A 25,029-nucleotide genomic window follows, 5' to 3' on the forward strand; every position below is an offset into this window, starting at 1 on the left:
GCACTACTACAATTAACAGTGCCAATGCCATGTTCAGTGCAAGGGATAAAAGCCATCTTTTTCCAGTAGCTTTCCCTTAGGGATTTCAACAATAGCTTGATGTGAACCGAGGATAAAAAGAAAGGAAGGAAGAATGGGAGTACTAATGGAAAAAGAACTTCTAGCCCATCCGAAAATGGCAGTAGAAGGGGATGAGAGAATATCTTCTCTTGACCAATTAATTATATATGTATGTAAGTACGTTAAATGCTCATATTACAGCAATAGGCTTATTATAAATACCTGTAGAAGACAGAACTTGGAACTTTGTATTCCTTGGAAACAAGAGACTGATGTTAATACCAGCTATAAACCAGATGCTACAGTGACAACTACCATATAAGAATCCAGACAGATTATCCCTCAAACAGCTGATGAACAATTATCCCTCAAACAGAGCAATGAACAATTGCCAACTGTGCCCACATATCTATTCAGGGGACACCATCACAGGGCCTAATAACATCAGCCACACTATCAGAGGCTCGTTCACCTGCACATCCACCAATGTGATATAGGCCATCATGTGCCAGCAATGCCCCTCTGCCATTTACATTGGTCAAACTGGACAGTCTCTACGTAAAAGAATAAATGGACACAAATCAGATGTCAAGAATTATAACATTCATAAACCAGTTGGAGAACAATCTCTCTGGTCACTCGATTTCTGATCTAAAAGTGACTATTCTTCAACAAAAAAACTTCAAATCCAGACTCCAGCAAGAAACTGCTGAATTGGAATTCATTTGCAAATTGGATACTATTAATTTAGGCTTAAATAGATACTGGGAGTGGCTAAGTTATTATGCAAGGTAGCCTATTTCCCCTTGCTTTTTCCTACCCCGCCCCACCAGATGTTCTGGTTAAACTTGGATTTAAACTTGGAGAATGGTCAGTTTGGATGAGCTATTGCCAGCAGGAGAGTGAGTTTATGTGTGTGTGTGTGTTCCCGGTGGGGGGTGGGGTGAGAAAGCCTGGATCTGTGCTGGAAATGACCCACCTTGATTACCATGCACATTGTAGGGAGAGTGGTCACTTTGGATGAGCTATACCAGCAGGAGATTGAGTTTGTGTGTGTGGTTTTTGGAGGGGGGTGAGAGAACCTGGATTTGTGCAGGAAATGGCCCACCTTGATTATCATACACATTGTGAAGAGAGTGGTCACTTTGGATGGGCTATTACCAGCAGGAGAGTGAGTTTGTGTGTGTGGGGGGGGGGGGGGGGGGCGGAGGGTGAGAAAACCGGGATTTAGGCTGGAAATGGCCCAACTTAATGATCACTTTAGATAAGCTATTACCAGCAGGAGAGTGAGTTTGTGTGTGTATGGGGGGGGGGGGGTGTGAGAAAACCTGGATGTGTGCTGGAAATGGCCCACCTTCATTATCATGCACATTGTAGGGAGAGTGGTCCTCAGTCCCTGGAAAAATCATGGAGCAGGTCCTCAAAGAATCAATCCTGAAGCACTTGCATGAGAGGAAAGTGATCAGGAACAGCCAGCATGGGTTCACCAAGGGAAGGTCATGCCTGACTAATCTAATCGCCTTTTATGATGAGATTACTGGTTCTGTGGATGAAGGGAAAGCAGTGGATGTATTGTTTCTTGACTTTAGCAAAGCTTTTGACACGGTCTCCCATAGTATTCTTGTCAGCAAGTTAAGGAAGTATGGGCTGGATGAATGCACTATAAGGTGGGTAGAAAGCTGGCTAAATTGTCGGGCTCAACGGGTAGTGATCAATGGCTCCATGTCTAGTTGGCAGCCGGTATCAAGTGGAGTGCCCCAAGGGTCAGTCCTGGGGCCGGTTTTATTCAATATCTTCATAAATGATCTGGAGGATGGTGTGGATTGCACTCTCAGCAAATTTGCGGATGATACTAAACTGGGAGGAGTGGTAGATACGCTGGAGGGGAGGGATAGGATACAGAAGGACCTAGACCAATTGGAAGATTGGGCCAAAAGGAATCTGATGAGGTTCAATAAGGATAAGTGCAGGGTCCTGCACTTAGGACGGAAGAACCCAATGCACAGCTACAGACTAGGGACCGAATGGCTAGGCAGCAGTTCTGCGGAAAAGGACCTAGGGGTGACAGTGGACGAGAAGCTGGATATGAGTCAGCAGTGTGCCCTTGTTGCCAAGAAGGCCAATGGCATTTTGGGATGTATAAGTAGGGGCATAGCGAGCAGATCGAGGGACGTGATCGTTCCCCTCTATTCGACATTGGTGAGGCCTCATCTGGAGTACTGGGTCCAGTTTTGGGCCCCACACTTCAAGAAGGATGTGGATAAATTGGAGAGAGTCCAGCGAAGGGCAACAAAAATGATTAGGGGACTGGAACACATGACTTATGAGGAGAGGCTGAGGGAGCTGGGATTGTTTAGCCTGCAGAAGAGAAGAATGAGGGGGGATTTGATAGCTGCTTTCAACTAGCTGAAAGGGGGTTCCAAAGAGGATGGCTCTAGACTGTTCTCAATGGTAGCAGATGACAGAACGAGGAGTAATGGTCTCAAGTTGCAGTGGGGGAGGTTTAGATTGGATATTAGGAAAAACTTTTTCACTAAGAGGGTGGTGAAACACTGGAATGCGTTACCTAGGGAGGTGGTAGAATCTCCTTCCTTAGAGGTTTTTAAGGTCAGGCTTGACAAAGCCCTGGCTGGGATGATTTAACTGGGAATTGGTCCTGCTTTGAGCAGGGGGTTGGACTAGATGACCTTCTGGGGTCCCTTCCAACCCTGATATTCTATGATTCTATGATTCTATGGTCACTTTTGATAAGCTATTACCAGCAGCAGAGTGAGTTTGTGTGTGTGGTTTTTTGGAGGGGGGTGAGGGAGTGAGAGAACCTGGATTTGTGCAGGAAATGACCCACCTTGATTATCATACACATTGTGAAGAGAGTGGTCACTTTGGATGGGCTATTACCAGCAGGAGAGTGAGTTTGTGTGGGGAGGGGGCGGAGGGTGAGAAAACCTGGATTTGTGCTGGAAATGGCCCAACTTGATGATCACTTTAGATAAGCTATTACCAGCAGGACAGTGGGGTGGGAGGGGGTATTGTTTCATGGTCTCTGTGTGTATATAATGTCTGCTGCGGTTTCCAAGGTAGGCATCCGATGAAGTGAGCTGTAGCTCACGAAAGCTCATGCTCAAATAAATTGGTTAGTCTTTAAGGTGCCACAAGTACTCCTTTTCTTAGTGCAGATACTGTTTCTACCAGTGTTTGTATAGTGCGCACAATGAGGCTCCAATCCGACCTAGGGCCCCTGGGCACTACCATAATATAACCAACAAAAACTAGATTTGGTTTAGATTAGAAAGGAGGAAACTATGCAGAGCAAATCTGAACCCAGATCTCCACAGAATCTCAATATCTTTCTGGTTTCTGAGCATCAGTACAATATGTCCAATAGTCTTATTTCATTCAGCAAGTACAGGAGTTCTTGACTCAAAAGAACAAAACCTCAGGCAACTGATCAAAATTTCAAGGTAGCATCCGAAAAATGGCATTTGTTCCATGACCCTGCTCACTGCAAATCCATTTTACTTGTGTAACTTTATCCTATAGGTTTATGTGGAATTAAGCGAAACTACATTTGGAGAACATGCTCTCAAACTGTCAGAATAAGGATTCCTGCTAAAAGAAAGCCCCACACATCTGATCTTAATGCAGCTGGGAAAGTTCAAAGTCTCAGATTTATTTAATCTCAATTCTTGCTTTTCCTGCAGGAATCCCTATTATGATGAGAGATGCGTAGGCCAGCTGGGACCTTTGCTCATTCCTCAAACTCAACCTATACCCTATCTAAAGAGTGAGAGAGAGTGAGTGTGTGTATTCTACCTTCAGGAATACTGGAAAACTCATGAGAAAGCCTTTTCATGGGAGACTTTTTTCAGCCCTAATATTTGTGTGCTTATCCCAAGGGTACACCTAAACATTATGATCCATCACCACCTCTCCAATTTCTCTGCAGCTCCTTCTGTGTCTGTTCCCTCCTCTTCTTGATAATATGTTCACCATCTTCAGCTACCCTCCTATCTTCAGCATCTTTCCACACTCTGGCTAGCTGTAGTGGGGTGGACACCCGCTCGGGCCCAGAGGGGTTTAAAATAGCCCTGGGAGGGGGCTGGGGCAGGGGAAGAGCTGGGCTGATTGGCAGAGCAGCCACAGCTGGGGGCCAAGCCCCAAACAGACCCAGCAGGCCTTATCATAGAATATCAGGGTTGGAAGGGACCTCAGGAGGTCATCTAGTCAAGCTGCCTCTCCACATTAATGGATTCATCATAACAAACACTCTCCAACCCTGTAAGGCACATGAATATTACCATTCCAAATTTGCAGATGGGGAACTGAGGTAGAGAGATTAAAGGACTTGCTCAAGGTCAATGGAGAAGTCTGTGGCACAACCAGGAATTGTACCTTCCTTTGTAGTATTTCAGACCAGTGCCTTAAAACACAAGTCCATCTCTCCCTCTCCTTGGAAAGGGCATGTGTCTGCAAGAGGGTGGTGGCGGTGCAGAACAGCAGCAGTGTAGAGCACAATTTCGAGATCTCATTCATTTCAGAAAATGTGTAGTCATTTTAATAGAAGCTGAGAGACTTCACCAGTCGTTAGACTAACACAAATCTAAACAAACCGTCAATTACGAGATTCTGTATACGTGCACAGTTTGGAAAAGACTATGGACAACTTGTTTGCAAATGGCTCTTCTCCAGTCCCCTCCTCTCCCCGTTCCCACCCACCCCACTGTCAAAATGTTACAAGGAAAAGCCACTCACTCTGTAAGCAATCAGCATTGAGCAGGTCTTGGCACTTCTCGTGACATTTGACCCCACATTCAGTGCAGCGCATACCCTGCCGTGCAATGCCCCATAGGAGCCCTTCACACTCGTAGCAATATGTAGGGGTCGTAGCTGTCCACACCTCAAAATTGTGAGGGGTTGTGCAGGAGATAGGGTAAATTAAGGCTTGCAGGGTCTTCTTATATACATGAGATTTCTGCAATACAAGAACACACATGAAGCAATGTCTGGGATTAGGATGCTGTTAACATGCATTGTTTAAGCAAGAGAGTCTTATCCTGGGATGATGGGACTGTTTTCTTTAGGGAATGTATCATTTTTCTTGAATGAAAAAGAGAAAAGGCTAAGATTAAATCATCAACGCCTGTCATGTTACGCCTGATGGAGCCATGACTGAGGTAGCCAAGCATGCTAATCAGAGGACCTGGTAGAAAACACCATTTCAAAATCAGTTTTGCAGTTACTTTAAATAAACCATAACCAATGACATTTAGAGAGCAAGAGAAGTTAGGTCTGTGTGTAATAGTACACTACATAACAAAGTTCTACTCGGCATGTCTTTGTTCAGAAATCAGACCCTTACATGCTATTCTAAGGTTCTATCTGGGACATCATATTTGACACACATTTTTTAAAAAAACCAAGTAATACCAGTTGCTTTACACCTAGACTCCTCGTCCTGCAGTGCTCATCTGATACTCCAAGAAGAATCTTAATATTCACAGAACCAGCCCCCCAATTTGTTTAGGAAAGGCCCCGGGGAACAAATAAAATCTACTTACCAGCTCTTCATCCTTAAGAGAAGTTCTAGTGGCCATTGCTGAGGTAATTCCAGCCTTTCTGGATTGAGCCAATGACTGAGAAGGAAAAGTGTCTGTTATTCATTACAAAAGTGTACACAAATTCACTGGAGGTCACATATTTGTACATGCACAAAAGGGAAGATTCTGCTACCAGCAATGGTACTGAACAGAAAGTCTACACAAGTCAACAGCCCTCTGCTACATATTCCAAATGTAATTTCCTTACCCCAGAATGAGTCAGGGTGTATACTTTAAATACATAAAACTTGTTAACCATTTATGTTTCCTTCTGCCCTAATCCACTTTGTTCTGGAGTGAATTTTATTATTTTCCTCTGTATGAAGTGTAGATGAAAACTGGATTCTCTCCTGCATCCTTGAAACAGACAAGGTTTATACACAGTGTTCTAAACTCATGCTCCAGCTTTTACATTCAAGTTCACTCAGACAAAGGACATCAAATTATCAGCCTTGTCACCTAGAAAGAGCTCCAAACAGGGATGGCTGGATTGGGTCAGAATGAGGAGAATAAACTAAAATCTTGAAGGACTTTATGGGGTTGGAAGGGCAGTGTGTTCGAATGTGTCTGTGTGTCACATGCAGTGGCAATCACCGAATATAATGATCATCACTGCTTCTCAGAGTATCTACCTTCACATTACATATGATGGAGGGACTGCAATCTTACATTTCTTTGGTTACTGTTTTTTCAGCACCTGCCACTGGCATCTAAACAATATCTAAAAGGCTAGATAAGCAGATTAGGTCCTCCAGCAAACTACTCTAGCTATAGGAAGGCAGACAAGGAAATACGAGATGATGTTGCTGGTTCTATTAAAGCCAGCTAACCCTCTCAGAAGCCATCTCTTACTCTGATTTATGATGCTTGAGAGAAGACTGAAAAGGTTCATTCAGTCAGTGATGTGGTGGGCCAGAGTGAGGCATATGCATGCATTGTGGTATGGCAGCATTCAAAATAAAAAAGCAGAAACATTGGAGGGGAAGTAAAGTAAAAAAAATCTTTACTTCAGGTAAAGACGTGGTGGACAGTTTTTAGCTCCACTTACCATAACCTGTAGAGAGAGTGTGAAAGCATACAAAAGAAGTATAATAGGTTAATTCCATTATTACAAAGTTCCCAGAGATACAAGCAGTTAGTAAAACATACCCTCCTAGCCTCTGCACGTGCCAGATGAACAAACCAAATTCTCTATCTTTACATAGAATACATTTAGATATCAGTGTATGGGGGTTAGAGATTTCACAACTTCTCCCAAGTGTTACTGTATTACCTGCACCTGATACTATACTCAACCACCACCCATAGAAGTTACACTCCTCTGACATGCCATCAGTGTAAGAAAGCAAGCGGACCTCACTGTATGGTTTCTATTGGAGCATGTAACAGTGGGCAAACAGGTTTCAGTGATGGGAGGAATTTTTAACCTTCAAGGAGCACAACAAGTCCTGTGTACAGACACGAGGAAACAGTCGGCAGATTTATTTCTCTTGAACGTTCTTAGCACCTAGTATTTTTCCGAAACACCAGTCTAGACGTTTTCATATTCTACCCATAGGTTGGAGATAAATTAACTGGAGTAATAAACAGTATTGCGCCCCAAGGCACAAAGGGACTAGAGCAATTATAATATTCATAGAAAGAAAAATCTTACCAAATCACTGACAAGTGGAATTGGTTTCTTTTTACGTAGATCAGGCATGCTGTCAATGCCATAGAGACCACCTGCAGGCCTGGAAGTACATGGGGGAAATGTGTTAATAAGGTCACAGAAATGGCACAGTATGATACTGTCACAAAACATCCTGTAGAAACCAAACATGGCCTCCTGCAAATATTGATCACTCTGCTAATAAAGTAATCAATGTAAATAGAAGGAATCAATCTTGACACTTGAAGGATTAATACATTGTGACTCAGTAATAAATAGAAAATGCTAAACCCTACAACGAATAACCGTGTCAAGTTTAAATGCTGAGAAGCACTTTGCTTTCTTTTGGTATAGCTGCACCACAATTTACTGCTGCTATTTTGAGCATGTCATAAAAGTCCTTGGAGGTTTGGAAACCATGTTGGCCTCCTTCTTATCCCCTCTCTTCGCCGCCCCTCCCAATGAAATCAGTTTTGATCTCTCCTTCAGAAAAAAAAATCACAAGTTTTGACAGAGTTAATGCCAGAAGTAATCATACACAATTGTGGCAGCAACACTTCAAACTCTAGACAGACACACTCCATTTACTGTAACCCCAGCCTCCTGTCATTTTTTGTGTATCTACCAATATTCAGAACACTGTTACAGTGTGAGAGAGAGGTAGATAAGGTGGGAAAGTGCCAAAGGGAGAATGACCAGCCTAAAGGTCATAGCCAACTGTCATTCACATCAGTGCAGAACACAAGTCCTGGGACTCAGGCCTTTAGGATTTTGGGGGGAAATTCCGTATTTTGGGGAAAAGGAGAAAACACTTCTCTAGTTTTTTTATTTTTATGATACCAAGACTATTTCTAATATTCCAAACCTCGGGGCAAGGATGGATTTCATCACCAAGGACTATCACTAAGCTGACAGGTAGAGGCATGAAGATTCATAGACAACAGGAATACAAGTGCTTCAATATGGTAAAATTATATTTATTTTACAGCATCCAGAAGAGATGCAATGATTTTTTTAAATCAAAACTTAAAAGATTCTCCTCTCCAAAAATAAATAGTTTTTAGTATACTTTCTTTTCCATGCAAGTTACCTGACCAATGCAGGATTCTTGTAACAGAAACAATCATCGCCTTTAAATTTCAAACATTTTCCATATAAAGAGAGGGGGATTTTAAAACATTATAGATTCCCACACTGAAGTGCCAGCCATTCATTAGTAAAGTCGGCAGCGGAGTGAATGGCTGTGTTCTTTCCATGAAAACCAGAGTCATTTCCTTGGCAACGCTTACAGCGTGTAATATTAAATGGTACCGTTCATTTTCCTTGGTGCAGAAAACAAATCACAATCATCCTATTAAGTGATAATATTAGGCAAATGTAAGTTTGAGCTCAAAGTGGCTTGTCACTGAGAGTTAAGTGCCTCACTAAATCCATTGCATGCATTTACACAACACCAAGTAGAAGGCAGTATGCTAACTACAAAAGCGCAGAGCACTAGCTGTGAACAAATGTGCTTTCCTTTAAGATCACTGTGGTTACACTACATGTGTCAAGGTTCCTCCCCCACTCTGAACTCTAGGGTACAGATGTGGGGACCTGCATGAAAAACCTCCTAAGCTTATCTTTACCAGCTTAGGTCAAAACTTCCCCAAGGTACAAAATATTCCACCCGTTGTCCTTGGATTGGCCGCTACCACCACCAAACTAATACTGGTTACTGGGGAAGAGCTGTTTGGACGCGTCTTTCCCCCCAAAATACTTCCCAAATCCTTGCACCCCACTTCCTGGACAAGGTTTGGTAAAAAGCCTCACCAATTTGCTTAGGTGACTACAGACCCAGACCCTTGGATCTTAAGAACAATGAACAATCCTCCCAACACTTGCACCCCCCCCCCTTTCCTGGGAAATGTTGGATAAAAAGCCTCACCAATTTGCATAGGTGACCACAGACCCAAACCCTTGGATCTGAGAACAATGAAAAAGCATTCAGTTTTCTTACAAGACGACTTTTAATAAAAATAGAAGTAAATAGAAATAAAGAAATCCCCCCTGTAAAATCAGGATGGTAGATATCTTACAGGGTAATTAGATTAAAAAACATAGAGAACCCCTCTAGGCAAAACCTTAAGTTACAAAAAAGATACACAGACAGAAATAGTTATTCTATTCAGCACAATTCTTTTCTCAGCCATTTAAAGAAATCATAATCTAACACATACCTAGCTAGATTACTTACTAAAAGTTCTAAGACTCCATTCCTGGTCTATCCCCGGCAGAAACCAGCATATAGACAGACACACAGACCCTTTGTTTCTCTCCCTCCTCCCAGCTTTTGAAAGTATCTTGTCTCCTCATTGGTCATTTTGGTCAGGTGCCAGCGAGGTTACCTTTAGCTTCTTAACCCTTTACAGGTGAGAGGAGCTTTCCCCTGGCCAGGAGGGATTTCAAAGGGGTTTACCCTTCCCTTTATATTTATGACAACATGTAAACTAAAAACAGAACTTTTCAAGCAAACATCCTGATTTCCTCCATAAAAGAGGGATGGACCGCCATGACAGAGACTTCTTATTTTAAAATGCGCATTATGCAGCATCAATACAGCACACCTTACGTGGATTAAAAACTGGCTACCTGACAGATCTCAAAAAGTGGTTGTCAATGGAGAATGATCATCAAATGGGGATGTTTCTAGGGGAGTCCCACAGGGTATGGTACTAGACCAGTGGTTCCCAAACTGGGGTTTGCAAAATGTTACAGGGGTTTTTTTGGGGGAAATTCCCTAATGGCGGACAGAGCTGTCCCTAGGGACCCCGGGCAGCATGGGGGCAGCAGCCCAGAGCCCCTGGACTTCCAAGAGCTAAGCAGATCAAAGCAAGCATATCTGTCACAATGAGGAGATTTAAACTTCAAGACTCCTTATAAGAAATGGAAAGGGGGGTGGACATTTTTTGCTGTTTTTAAAATTAAATAGGCGGCTAGTATTGTTTTTAAAATTATTATGAAGAACAAGTTTAAGCTTTGTTGTAATATACATTGTTTGCCTGGACTGCTCAAGACATGAATGCTTGTGTAGGAGGAACTCTGAGTTGGCTTCTTAATATCTTCATGCTGTTTCACATTTGATACTCCTTGATGAAACATAAGAGACTTGTCTTATAACACGCTTATTCAAAGTGATACAAGCTACGAAAGTGAGATCTTGGAAGAGTGTTGCCATTTTCATAATGTAATAAAAATACTGTAATGATAAAAAATAATAGTGTGTAATAAGCATGTCATTAAAACAAATTTTATATTTCCGAGATCACTGCTTTTATAATTTATACTCAGGTAAAGGAAATATTCATTTTTAGGAGGGGGTTTGCGAGACTTGACATTTTATTGAAAGGGGTTCACAGGCTGTTAAAGGTTGGGAACCACTGTACTGGACCAAATGCTATTAAACATTTTCATCAATGATCTGGAAATAAATACAGAAATCACTACTGGTAACATTTCTGAATGACAATGAGTGGTGGAGTGGTTAGAACTCATTATACTGAGGACAGTCATACAGAGTGATTGGTATTGCTTGATAAACTGGGCCCATTCAAACAAAAGGTGTCTTAACACAACCAAATGCAAAAAGTTATACAACGAGAAATGTAGGCCACACTTACAGAATGGAGGACTGTATCCTGGAAACCAGTGACATTGAAAGGATCTAGGGGTCGTAGTGAACAAACCACTAAACATGAGCTCCCAGGGCAATGCAATAAGAGCTAACGTGATCCTTGAATGTATAACCAGGGGAATACTGAGTAGGAGGAAGGTTATCTTACCTCTGTGTACTGCATTGGTGAGACCAATACTAGAATACTGTGTACATTTCCAGAGTCCACACTTTGAAAAGGATGTTGAAAAGTTGGAGAAGGCGCAGAAAAGAGTCATAAAAATTGTTAGAGGGCTGGAGAAAATGCCTTACAGTGAGAGATTGAAGGAGCTCTACTTATTTAGCTTATCAAAAAGAAGATAGAGGTGATGATTGCTACCAGTAACTAACTGCTTGGGGAATAGAAATTTGATAACAGAGGGCTTTTCGATCTAGCAGAGAAAGGCATAACAAGATTCAATGTCTCGAAGTTGAAGCTAGACAAATTCAGACTGGAAATTAAAAATTTAACCTTAAGTTAGGTTAATTAACCATTAGAACAATTCACCAAGAGTTATGCTGGATTCTCCATCACTGGAAATCTTGAAATCAAGATTACAAGTTTTTCTAAAAAGATCTGCTCTAGTTCAAACAGGAATAAAGGGAAGTTCTCTGGCCTGTGTTATACGAGAGATCAGACTAGATGCTCACAATGGCCCCTCCTGTCTTTATAATCTCTGAATCTAAAAATAGTTAACATTTGTATATAACCTTACATCTTCAAACCACTTTGGAATCATTAATGGAACTGAACAAATTCTGTTAGGAATGTATGCTATAATCAATTCTAAAGTACAGGATAGCCTTGGAGTTAAGGCACTTAGAATCATAGAAAATTAGGGCAGGAAGAGACCTCAGGAGGTTATCTAGTCCAATCCCCTGCTCAAAGCAGGACCAACACCGACTAAATCTTCCCAGCCAGGGCTTTGTCAAGCCGGGCCTTAAAAACCTCTAAGGATGGAGATTCCACCACCTCCCTCAGTAACCCATTCCAATGCTTCACCACCCTCCTAGTGAAATAATGTTTCCTAATATCCAACCTAGACCTCCCCCACTGCAACTTGAGACCATTACTCCTTGTTCTGTCATCTGGTACCACTGAGAACAGCCTAGCTCCATCCTCTTTGGAACCCCCCTTCAGGTAACTGAAGGCTGCTATCAAATCACCCCTCACTCCTCTCTTCTGAAGACTAAATAAGCCCAGTTCCCTCAGCCTCTCCTCGTAAATCATGTGTCCCAGCCCCCTAATCATTTTCATTGCCCTCCACTAGACTCTCTCCAATTTGTCCACATCCCTTCTGTAGTGGGCGGATCAAAACTGGACACAATACTCCAGGTGTGGCCTCACCAGTGCCGAATAGAGGGGAATAATCACTTCCTTTGATCTGCTGGGTAAGCTCCTACTAATACAGCCCAATATGCCATTGGCCTTCTTGGCAACAAGGGCACCCTCCTGACTCATATCCAGATTCTCATCCACTGTAATCCCCAGGTCCTTTTCTATGGAACTGCTGCTTAGCTAGTCGGTCCCCAGCCTGTAGCAGTGCGTGGGATTCTTCCATCCTAAGTGCAGGACTCTGCGCTTGTCTTTCTTGACCCTCATCAGACTGGCTCTGTCACACAACTCTGATATGTTCAGCAAGTTGCTGCACCTCCTTTTCTGCAGCTGGAAAATGGGGACACCACCACAAATGTCTGGGGGGCACTCAGATATGAGGGTGACTGGGGCCATATAAGCATCTAGATGGACTGGCAGAGGCTGGAAAGGAATGGCCAACTACATGAACCAATAGGGCAAAATTAGTGATATAAATCGAAATAGTTACTGAAGATTCCTGTACTTTTAGAGTATATGGTTTGCTGTAATGTCATTTTGATCAGTGGCTCTCAACCTTTTCAGACGACTGTACCCCTTTCAGGAGCCTGATTTGTCCTGCGTACCCCCAGGTTTCACCTCACTTAAAAACTACTTGCTTATAAAAATCAGACAAAAATACAAAAGTGGCACAGCACACTATTACTGACAAATGGCTCGCTCTCTCTTTTTTACCATATAATTATAAAATAAATTGATAGGAACATAAATATTATACTTACATTTCAGTTTATAGTATATAAAGCAGTATAAACAAGTCATTGTCCATATGAAATTTTAGTTTGTCCTGACTTTGCTAGTGCTTTTTATGTAGCCAATTTAAAACTAGACAAATATCTAGATGAGTTGATGTACCCCCTGGAAGACCTCTGCATACCCCCAGGGGTACGCATACCCCTGGTTGAGAAGCAGTGGTTTTGATGATTTACAGCTAACCAAATTTCACCTCTCTCACACAATCTTAACTTTGTCAGCTTGTTTGGTTGTTGAATTGAACTATGGTGCTTGCTGTCTGGCACCACGTCTCAATCCCAGGCCCATGGGGCAGGCGAGTGGGAGCTGTACCCTCTGCACCAGGCTACAAGGGCTGACAAGGGAGCTGCTGCCAATACCCCGTCACCAGAGGCTATGCTTACTGACTCAGCAGGGTCAGATGACTACCAACAGACTGGTGATTGGACAACATGGTGTGTAAAGCTTCCTCTTCCAGTCCTATCCCTTGTTTGAGCAAATAGTCACTAGGCCACTTACTGCCCAGACTCTGAGACCAAGTCCCTGCCTCCTGCTCCTGCTATCTTGCTTTATTCCCGCTATCACACCTCGTCCCTGTTCCAGTGGCCCACACCTTGTTCCTGGTTCCTGCTTCTTTGCCCGGATCCCAGTTGCTGACTCCAGCTTTGACCCTTGGCATGACCTCTCACTCAGACTCTGCCTTCGATTCTTGGTGTGAGCATGACCCCAACACTACTCAAGGCTCTGACCACTGGATCAGACTATGCATCTTATAGGCCATGACAGTTTGCTCAGATCAACCTCAGTCTCCTCCAGGACTCTTCGTTGAACCCCTAGTGGGAGCACAGACACCACCAGGGCTTCTGCTCCATCGTCACTCCAGGGGCCTGTGAATCGGCAGCAGAAGATCACTGCCCTCTAGGCAGAAAACTAGAAACTGAAGGACCAAGTATGACATCTACAGATGAGAAATAGTTCGCAGCAGCAAGCTACCATACTCAGAGCAGTTGTGGGTACCCACTCAGCTTTTCGTACAACACTGGCTCAGATGACCAGCCCCAGAGTGCCTGTGTTGGAGAGATATGATGGGACCTGCAGTAAGTTTCACAGGTTCATTACCCAATGCAGACTCCTGTTTATGCTCCATCCCAAAAATATAGAATCATAGAATATCAGGGTTGGAAGGGACCCCAGAAGGTCATCTAGTCCAACCCCCTGCTCAAAGCAGGACCAATTCCCAGTTAAATCATCCCAGCCAGGGCTTTGTCAAGCCTGACCTTAAAAACCTCTAAGGAAGGAGATTCTACCACCTCCCTAGGTAACGCATTCCAGTGTTTCACCACCCTCTTAGTGAAAAAGTTTTTCCTAATATCCAATCTAAACCTTTCCCACTGCAACTTGAGACCATTACTCCTCGTTCTGTCATCTGCTACCATTGAGAACAGTCTAGAGCCATCCTCTTTGGAACCCCCTTTCAGGTAGTTGAAAGCAGCTATCAAATCCCCCCTCATTCTTCTCTTCTGCAGGCTCAACAATCCCAGCTCCCTCAGCCTCTCCTCATAACTCATGTGTTCCAGTCCCCTAATCATTTTTGTTGCCCTTCGCTGGACTCTCTCCAATTTATCCACATCCTTCTTGAAGTGTGGGGCCCAAAACTGGACACAGTACTCCAGATGAGGCCTCACCAATGTCGAATAGAGGGGAACGATCACGTCCCTCGATCTGCTCGCTATGCCCCTACTTATACATCCCAAAATGCCATTGGCCTTCTTGGCAACAAGGGCACACTGCTGACTCATATCCAGCTTCTCGTCCACTGTCACCCCTAGGTCCTTTTCCGCAGAATTGCTGCCTAGCCATTCGGTCCCTAGTCTGTAGCGGTGCATTGGATTCTTCCATCCTAAGTGCAGGACCCTGCACTTATCCTTATTGAACCTCATCAGATTTCTTTTGGCCCAATCCTCCAATTTGTCTAGGTCTTTCTGTATCCTATCCCTCCCCTCCAGCGTATCTACCACTCCTCCCAGTTTAGTATCATCCGCAAATTTGCTGAGAGTGCAATCCACACCATCCTCCAGATCATTTATGAAGATATTGAACAAAACCGGCCCCAGGACCGACCCTTGGGGTACTCCACTTGATACCGGCTGCCAACTAGATATGGAGCCATTGATCACTACCCGTTGAGCCCGACAATCTAGCCAGCTTTCTACCCACCTTGTAGTGCATTCATCCAGCCCATACTTCCTTAACTTGCTGACAAGAATACTGTGGGAGACCGTGTCAAAAGCTTTGCTAAAGTCAAGAAACAATACATCCACTGCTTTCCCTTCATCCACAGAACCAGTAATCTCATCATAAAAGGCAATTAGATTGTCAACAGATCAAGTTAAAGTAGGGGCTAATATAGAGCCTGCTTACCAGTGAGGCTCTGGCATGGGCCTCTTCCTTTTTAGAACAGAATCATTCAGTACTGACCAACTGGGATTCATTCTTACAAGCGTTTGCCAGTATTTTTCAATGACCCTCACAAAGCCCACACAGCAGAGACTGCCTTACCAAAGTTTCAAAAAAAAAAACCCAACCTGGGGTCAGCCCCTTCCTATGTTGCCAGTACAGATGTTTGGCTGTAGATGACACCTGGAACGCCGTCATCCTCCATCCATTTCGGCATGGCCTTTGTGAAGAACTAAAAGACCAGGTGGATCCCCTCCCCCACCAGTTTAAAAGGCTTTCACAGGCCTGTGCATCCGGATAGGCACCAGACTGCATGAATGGCAACTGGAATGTAGGAGGAGCCCTCCTACCTCACGCACTTACCTAAGGCTCAGCCCTCAGGACCAAGTGAGCTTGTTCCCGCCTATCATTGGGTGAACAAGAGTTCCAAAGATGGGAAAACCTCTTCCTCTATTAGGGAGGAGCAGGGCATACAGTAGCCAAGCGTCCTGTCAAAAACCATGCTAACCTGATGACAGTGAAGAGACTAACTTCACACCCAGTCATGAACCCAAGCCTGGGTACCACCAGGGAGAAATCCTTAGATTATGCTAAACTAGGAGTTCCTCCTCCACCTCCACTTCTACAGATTTCCCTAAAATTGCAGATCCTGCAGGTTGAGCAGGACTTTCCCATACAATGACTGATTCGGGAGCAGGGGACAATTTTATGGATTTTTCCACCATCATGATCTTCCGTCTCTCACTACAACCCAAGGTTACACCGGATGTGGTAGAAACAATAGGTGGATCTCCGCTGGCATCAGGCCTTGTTACACAGGAGACTGCACTGATGGAAGTGGTGACAGGGGAGCACCACAAAGTCATACGGTTTAACCTTATTACCTCCTCACATTTCACCATGACTTTAGGGGCATGCTGGCTTACCACCACAATCACCATATTCATTACCTTCCAATCCAGCTTCTGTAGGGAGAGTTGCTTTCCTGTTCAAGAACTCAAAACCCTAGAAACCAAGACTGAGGGTACCACTCTGGCAACCCAGACATTCCCCACATAACAGCAACCATGTCAGACCTAGAAATGCCAAACCCATACAATGGACCACATCTTCCTGCAAAATACTAAGACTGCCAGGATATTGTCATAGAACAGAAAGCTGACTCACTGCTTCCACACTGTGTTTATGATTGCCCCATTGACTTTCAGCCCAGAGCTAACGTGCTATTCAGGCATGTATATTTATGTCAAAACCAGAGCTGGCAGCGTTAAGTGAGTACCTTCAGGAAAACCTAACTAAGGTTTTATTTACCTCCTCTGCAGGAGCCCTAATACTCTTTCTGGCAAAAAAGACTGCTCCTGAGAGTTTGTGTAGACTACAGGGCACTGAACATAATAACTATATGCAATCAGTACCCCTTACCGGTAAAGCCCAGAGGACCTGGACTGAGTCCGGTCAGCTCAGGTGTTCACCAAACTGGACCTCAGAGGAGCAGGATATCCTAGTTCAGTTTGTAATAGCATATTCAGAGGCTATTTAATTTAATTTTAAATTTTTATATATATATACACACACACACACATATATATATATACACACACACACACACACACATATATATATATATATACACATAATTATGGTCCTGCCATAAATGCAGGGGACTGGACTAGATGACCTCGCAAGGTCCCTTCGAGTCCTATGTTCTATTCCAGTAGTCCAAAAGCAAGTCACGACCACCATGTCCACGAAGTTCTCAAACGATTGCACTAGCATGATTTATATGGAAAACTGGAAAAGTATGCATTTGACCAATCATCCTTCAAGATTTTGGAGTTCATCCTGTCAGCAGACAGACTATGGATGGACCCACAGAACGTGTCTGCAATTTGGGGTTGGGCCAAACACTGAATCATCTGAGACATCCAAAGGTTTGTGGGGTTTGCCAACTGGAGACCCACCAATGCTTTGAACACCTGAAGACAGCTTTCACATCTCAGTTGCTGACTCTGACTTTGACACTTGGCATGACCATGAGTTAACCAGCAAGTTAAGGAAGTATGGGCTGGATGAATGCACTATAAGGTGGGTAGAAAGCTGGCTAGATTGTCGGGCTCAATGGGTAGTGATCAATGGCTCCATGTCTAGTTGGCAGCCGGTATCAAGTGGAGTGCCCCAAGGGTCGGTTTTGTTCAATATCTTCATAAATGATCTGGAGGATGGTGTGGATTGCACTCTCAGCAAATTTGCGGATGATACTAAACTGGGAGGAGTGGTAGATACGCTGGAGGGGAGGGATAGGATACAGAAGGACCTAGACAAATTGGAGGATTGGGCCAAAAGAAATCTGATGAGGTTCAATAAGGATAAGTGCAGGGTCCTGCACTTAGGATGGAAGAATCCAATGCACCGCTACAGACTAGGGGCCGAATGGCTAGGCAGCAGTTCTGCGGAAAAGGACCTAGGGGTGACAGTGGACAAGAAGCTGGATATGAGTCAGCAGTGTGCCCTTGTTGCCAAGAAGGCCAATGGCATTTTGGGATGTATAAGTAGAGGCATAGCGAGCAGATCGAGGGACGTGATCGTTCCCCTCTATTCGACATTGGTGAGGCCTCATCTGGAGTACTGTGTCCAGTTTTGGGCCCCACACTACAAGAAGAATGTGGATAAATTGGAGAGAGTCCAGCGAAGGGCAACAAAAATGATTAGTGGTCTAGAACACATGAGTTATGAGGAGAGGCTGAGGGAGCTGGGATTGTTTAGCCTGCAGAAGAGAAGAATGAGGGGGGATTTGATAGCTGCTTTCAACTACCTGAAAGGGGGTTCCAAAGAGGATGGCTCTAGATTGTTCTCAATGGTAGCAGATGACAGAACAAGGAGTAATGGTCTCAAGTTGCAGTGGGGAAGGTTTAGATTGGATATTAGGAAAAACTTTTTCACTAAGAGGGTGGTGAAACACTGGAATGCGTTACCTAAGGAGGTGGTAGAATCTCCTTCCTTAGAGGTTTTTAAGGTCAGGCTTGACAAAGCCCTGGCTGGGATGATTTAACTGGGAATTGGTCCTGCTTTGAGCAGGGGGTTGGACTAGATGACCTTCTGGGGTCCCTTCCAACCCTGATATTCTATGATTCTATGACCTTAACTCTACTCCTGGGTCTGACAGCCCACATTATGGGCTCTGACACTTGCACAGCGCACATGCTTTTGCTAACGTGCACATTGCAGATATAAAAGTAGGAGGATCTTACTGCTCAGCAACATATGTAATATTTGTAGGAGTTTTATTACAGCGTGATCTGTTGATGGATGGAATAGTGTCCGTGTATAAGCAGAAAGGGAATGTTTAATTTTTTGCATAAATATATTGTTTGGTTATATACTGTACTGCACATGAATAATATTTTGTGCTGAAGCTTTACCTCAATTTTTTAATATTTGGTATCAATACTTATTTTGTATTGGAAGCGTACCCATTGAGAGAATGTGCATGTCTATTTTAATACTACAGAAACAAGGTGGGTGAGGCAAAACCTTTTATTGGACCAATTTCTGTTGGTAAGAGAAGTTACGTGTAAGCTCGAAAGCATGTCTCACTCATCAACAGACGTTAAGGCAAAATAAAGCTTGAGTGGATTGTGGCACTTCCCTAGATTCTGAGGCCAAAAGGGACCACAATGATCATCTAGTCTAACCTAATGCATAACACAAGACATAGAATTCACCAAAATAATTCTTCTTATGAATTTTTAAATATGTTATTAGACCTCTCATCGTATAAGAACGGCCACACTGGGTCAGATCAAAGGTCCATCTAGCCCAGCATCCTGTCTTCCAACAGTGGCCAATGCCAGGTGCCCCAGAGGGAATGAAGAGAACAGGGAATTATCAAGTGACCCATCCCCTGTCGCCCATTCCCAGAACCAAAGCATTTGGTTCGGTGCTAGCTGTATTAGGCATTAACACCCTTTCAACCTGAGCCATCTTTTATTGAAGTTCTTTGTGTGGCAGAATACAGTATATAAATCACAGTTTGGATAAACATCACATTTCTGGTGTAATGAAGAAATGTTAAATGAATTATTTTGTCTGACGCAAATTTAATTGTGTAGAATAGTACAAGTCTTGTTTAATACAAAAATAATTTAAAATAAGTAATTATTTCAAAAAGTATAATTTCTACTCTTCAGGCCAGCAAATCATCTTAAGTGTGTGAACTGGTATATTTATTATACAAACTCCTTGTTAAAAAGAGAGTAGAAGGTGTTGTTTATAGTTAGAATAAATCACTATCTTCTGCTACCGCTAATTGCCAGTTCTCCACCAACCTCCTCAGCAGAGTCTTGGGCTCCTTTGGGAAGCAGGAGGTTGCTAGGCAGCACTAGGCTTCTGCAGGTGTGGCAAGGAGCTCTCTATGGCACAGCCAACATTGCAAAACAATTACTAAAAAGTAAAGAGCTGTAAAATGAAGCCTTATTTGGTTTAACTTAATGTTTGGCTAAGAAAACCTATTTCAATGTTATGAAATCTAATTTACACACAGGGAGAACCAATATTATGCTAAGATTTCAGGACAAAGCTGCTTCTGCACATCAGTGCCTACTGTGTATTGTACACATGCAATGACAGTGAATGAAAAAACAAAGCAAAGCCATATGTTTCTATCCAAATATCACACACACAAAACTCAAGCAGCATTAATGTGTCCACGTCTTTGTCCTGAACAAACTCGAATTCATTATGAAGAAACTACAGTGGTGACATCCAATATGCAAAGCATCACGCTGACTTAACTTGTAATCAAAATCTGCCAGCTCCAGTTGCTGTGGCTAGCATACTACACAGTGAAGAAACTGCAACTCACCTCACGCTGACGAGCTACAGATTAATAGTTGTGACCATTATTGAGCTAAAGAGATTTTGCAAAGCTTTGCCGAGTCCCTCCAGTTTTATCAGCTTACTCTACTTGCCATCGTTGCTGCACTCATAGGGTAGTTTCACAACATTCTTTAGGTCCATTTTTATCAGGAGCTAGGACAAGGCATCTGAACACTGGCAGAACTCAACGTTTATTCTGAGATGCTGGTTTTCCTTTCCAATATGGCCAGCTTCCTGGCTGACTCAGAACAAGATAGTATACAAAGCCTCCTCTAAGATTTTAGGCACTTGACCACTCCAATTTGGATAGAAAGGACTATGAATACTTATGATCACCATACACGTTTGCATATAGCACTTTATAAACAAGGTGTAGCCATTCCAACGTAGTACTTGAGTCCAGGTCTCAACATGAACAGCCGCACAATACACACTATTGTTATGTCGCTTTCCTCTCAATTTAAATGGAGGCTGTGAAAACATATCAGCATCCTGCTCTTGGAAGCGGTATGGTCATCTTTATGACTTAAAGCGCTACAATTTGAAGAGAATCATTAAAAACAATTTGTAGCGTGCATGTCGCTTATACTTTTGCTTAAGTGAAATGAGACTCAAAATAGCGTGAAACAATTAAAATGGAAAATTAAATAGTACAAAATCCCACTTACCCTTCTTTGAACCAAGGTGGTTTTGATGGATCTCCATCATCTTGACCCTTAAATAATGAAAAAGAAACAAAGTTAGCTTCCAAAAGAAGAGAACCTGAAATAAATCAGCAGGATAAGGTTTGGGGAGAGGTGTAATGGAGCACACTTCATGCAGGTAAACGCACACAAACACTCCATTTCCAGAAACACCTCAAATGACTGCAGCAAGGCGGGACAGGTCATGGGGATACACAAACAGTTGATGGAATCTCATCAAACACCTAAAGAGGGACCAAAAGAGCCTGTTCAGTGCACTCCCCTTTCAAAAGGAGTCTCAGAAGAGCAACTCCAGCCTTCCCCACCCAGCCAAAGAATTCCTTATCGCTCTAGATCACCAGGAGTACATTTATATTTGAATATTATAAATTAAAAACAAGCTGTAAGAAATGCACAAATGAGGGACAGAATGAAGCTACAAACATAAGTGATCTTGATTTACTTAGCAGGGGAATACCTCAACCTACTGTGATTTTATTCATGCACAAATATAAAGGCCTTCCTAATCCACAAAACAAAAACTTCAGTTTGCTGTAGAACTCCACCTTTAAGTTAATGTGCAAAAGCTTTGTACTCCACAGGGTATACAGGGACACTCACTTTTTAATGAGGTGCCCAGCTGAGAACCAGGACAGCTGCAATCCCTAGGCACAATGGGGTAAACTATGGTCAGGTTTTCAGTATCACATCTGGCTTGTGTCAGTTCAAGCCACACTCTTACAGTATTCAGAGTAATACTTACAGTAGTGTAAGGAACATACATTTGTGGGCAAAATGTCGTTTGACTTTGCTTCTATAAAAATTCCTCAATGGAATGACATAAGAATTGAGAAGGATTTAAATATTTATTATGTACCTAAAAGGACCAGTAAAATTTGCTGTGCAGAGAGAAATTGTTTACTGTAACTATATCTGGAGAAAAAAGGTACCTTTATTGTCTGTTGCTAACCAACTCTTGGGGCTCATGCTAAGGTTGCCATGTGTCCAGTTTTTGACTGGACTACCCAGTCGAAAAGGGACCCTGATGTAGTAGTAACATAAGCCTGAAACATAAGCCCTTGTATCAGAGGCTGGTATGAGGCCTGAGATAAAGTAGTGGTCAAAGCTTTGCTGATATAAGGCAAAGTCAGGCTGTGAGCAAGAGGAAGGCCCTACTCACAGATTTTGGCAAGAACAGGGCTGATATTGCGAAAATGCACATTCCTAAGAGGTGCTAGCAGAGAGCACACATGCAAACACATTGCAGAAGGGTGGTACCAGAACACCCCAATACCAGCGCGTTCTCCAAAGATAATAGGAACACGCTGACCCCTCCTAAAGATAAGGTCTGGATGACAGTGTGATGGGCGGAAACTGGCTATGTCAGAGTGGGTCAACTAACTACCTCAGAGGGGTAATATGTAACTTGTTTGTAACTGATGTATAAAATGGAGTCTCAGAGGGAGAGTCAACCTAGGGGGGAATGGAAAGTCCTGCTATTCACTGAGCTGCGTCCATTGTCACGGGCACACGTCTTAGTATCCTTGTAGAGTCTGCCAGCTGCTATTACCATGCCTTGTCGACAATAAACCTGGCTGGGCGCCTTCGTATCTTAACGGATCCTGTGGTCATTGGGCAGTTCGACTTGAGGTCTGCTCTGCCAACTATCTGTACAGAGCTGGGACGGCACACAGAGAACACACACATGCAGGCAAACATCTAAACGCTTGGCAGCTCCAGTCAGCACGGCTAACAGGGCTGCTAAAAGTCTGGTCTGCAGCACAGTGGGGGTAAGGCAAGCTCCCTGCCTGCCCTAGCTCCACTCGGCTCCTGGAAGCAGCCGACATGTCCCTCCAGGTCCTAAGTGCAGGAACCATGGCCAATGGGAGCTGCAGGGACGGCACCTGCGGGCACAGGCAGCACGCGGGTGCGAGCAGCACGCAGCGCTCCCTGCCCCCTGGGCGTAGGAGCCGGATATGCCGGCTGCTTCCGGGAGCCGCCCGATACAAGCACCGCCGGGCCAGAGCTTGCGCCCCAAACTCCCTCCCACACCCCAACCACCTGCCCCAGGTCGGAACCCCCTCCTGCACCCTAACTCCCACCCCAGCCCTGAGCCCCCTTCCTGCACCCTAAATCCCTCATCCCTGGCCCCACTGCAGAGCCCACATCCCAGCCAGAACCCTCATCCCCTCTCACCCCCCAACTCCCTGCCCTAGCCCAGAGCCCCCTAAACCCCTCATTTCTGGCTCCACCCCAGAGCCCACGCCCCCAGTGGGATCCCTCACCCCCCCCTGCACCCTAACCTCTTGCCCCAGACCCGTGAAAATGTGTGAGGTTGGGGGAAAGTGAGCGATGGAGTGAGGGGGTGGGGCCTCTAACAAGGGGCAGGGCAGAAGTGGGGCAAGGGTGTCCAGTTTTGTGCGATTAGAAAGTTGGTAACCCTAGCTCATGCCCTTCCAGAACTTCATCTTCAAAGCTGAATAACTACTTTCTAATGGTAAGATTGGGGTATGTGGAAGAGATCATAACATTTAAGAGTGATTATTTTAGGTCAGTATGAATCTTAATTTGCTGACAGTATATAAATCACGTGTACAGAAAAGAAAAACATAAGTGTAAATCATTATCTGTGGAGATTGCAAAGATGGTTAGTATAACAGGCACCCTTTCTCTAAAAGTGGGTGTCCTCTCCAGAATCCACATCAATGTAAAGGGACATCTGTCAGCAAGTACATTCCAGTCAAATAATGGATAGAAAACAGAGGACAGCATCAGAAAGGAATATTCTTCTGTTTCTTTCCTGTGGGCATAACATAGAAATTATGGACAGAATCACATACTTATGAAGAACCCTCCATGGAAAACCTGAAGGTACTGAGAAAACATAGCGAGTTTCCACTCAGTTTGAATCATCAACCTCTCAGGGCGAGAAGTCCAATTTCCTTACTGTTATTTATTATTTCTATAGCTCCATTGGCGTGCATGACACTGTCTAGACAGAAAACAAGACTCCTATCCTGAAAAGCGTACAGTCTAACTTGGATTAAACAGATGAAGACAGGATGGAGGCAAATGTTGCAACAAAGTCAGACAGTTCAAACTAAGTTTGGCACATGCCTTGCTCATTCCATTGATTTAAATATATATATATAAGTTTTAATGTATCCCAACTTTGACGATACATGATTGTGAAGGCTTGCAGAACAAGCAAGAAGCAGGAGCTTTCAGCCCTACTGAAATCTGAAGATCAGTGGAGTTTCCTCACAGATCTTGGGGCATTTGCAGAGAGAAGGAGCATTCCTCTGAGGGGGCTATACCTCTTCACAACTTCCTGGGTGCCCCCGTTGAAGCCATGCCATCCATACCCTCTCACCTAAGCCATACCTCTACAGTCCCACTGAGGTGATCTGACAATGCAGAGTGAGGACACAAGGGGACCATAAAAATCTAGAACACAGTATAAACAGGTATTTCCTTTCAAAGCGGAAAAACAGAGTACAGGAATAATTCCCACACTTTTCCTATAAACTTCAGGAGAAGATGCAATGAAGCATATAGTTAAATCAATAGGATTGTCAAGCCCGCTGAAGATATGAATTTAATGTTCTGGTAGCAGTAACACAGGAGTGAAAAAGCAATTTTTCCGCTGGAATCAAGGACCAAATGTGTTAAGTGCAAATTAACAGTGGTTTATTGCTGAAAATAACTTCTCAGACACAGAGAGTGGTAGAAAAAGTATTTGACTAGCTCATCAGAGGTGTACTAAATATAATTAGCCAGTTTTCAAGAGATTAAAACACCAGCATAGATAGTGTCCAGAATATTTAATATTTCTAAAATCTGCCTGACAATAAGGGATTGGAAGCTGCATTTCCTGCAGCTAGGATTAGTTGAAGTTAGACTTCAAC

The 25,029-nt window shown here is 43.6% G+C and overlaps 1 protein-coding gene across 9 annotated transcripts in view; it reads right to left on the reverse strand.

Annotated features, from left to right (window-relative positions):
* UNC13B (unc-13 homolog B) overlaps nt 1-25,029 on the reverse strand; it is a 381,168-nt gene that overhangs the window by 143,008 nt on the left and 213,131 nt on the right. For all 9 annotated transcript variants that reach the window (XM_073343305.1, XM_073343304.1, XM_073343298.1 and 6 more), the window contains 4 exons: nt 21,107-21,153; nt 7,312-7,390; nt 5,619-5,693; nt 4,813-5,032 (listed from right to left, as the gene is read on the reverse strand). In XM_073343305.1, the coding sequence (XP_073199406.1) occupies nt 4,813-5,032; nt 5,619-5,693; nt 7,312-7,390; nt 21,107-21,153 (421 nt within the window). The remainder of the gene's footprint in view (nt 1-4,812; nt 5,033-5,618; nt 5,694-7,311; nt 7,391-21,106; nt 21,154-25,029) is intronic.

This window comes from Lepidochelys kempii, chromosome 5 (assembly GCF_965140265.1).
Source record: "Lepidochelys kempii isolate rLepKem1 chromosome 5, rLepKem1.hap2, whole genome shotgun sequence".
Lineage (NCBI taxonomy): Eukaryota > Metazoa > Chordata > Testudines > Cheloniidae > Lepidochelys > Lepidochelys kempii.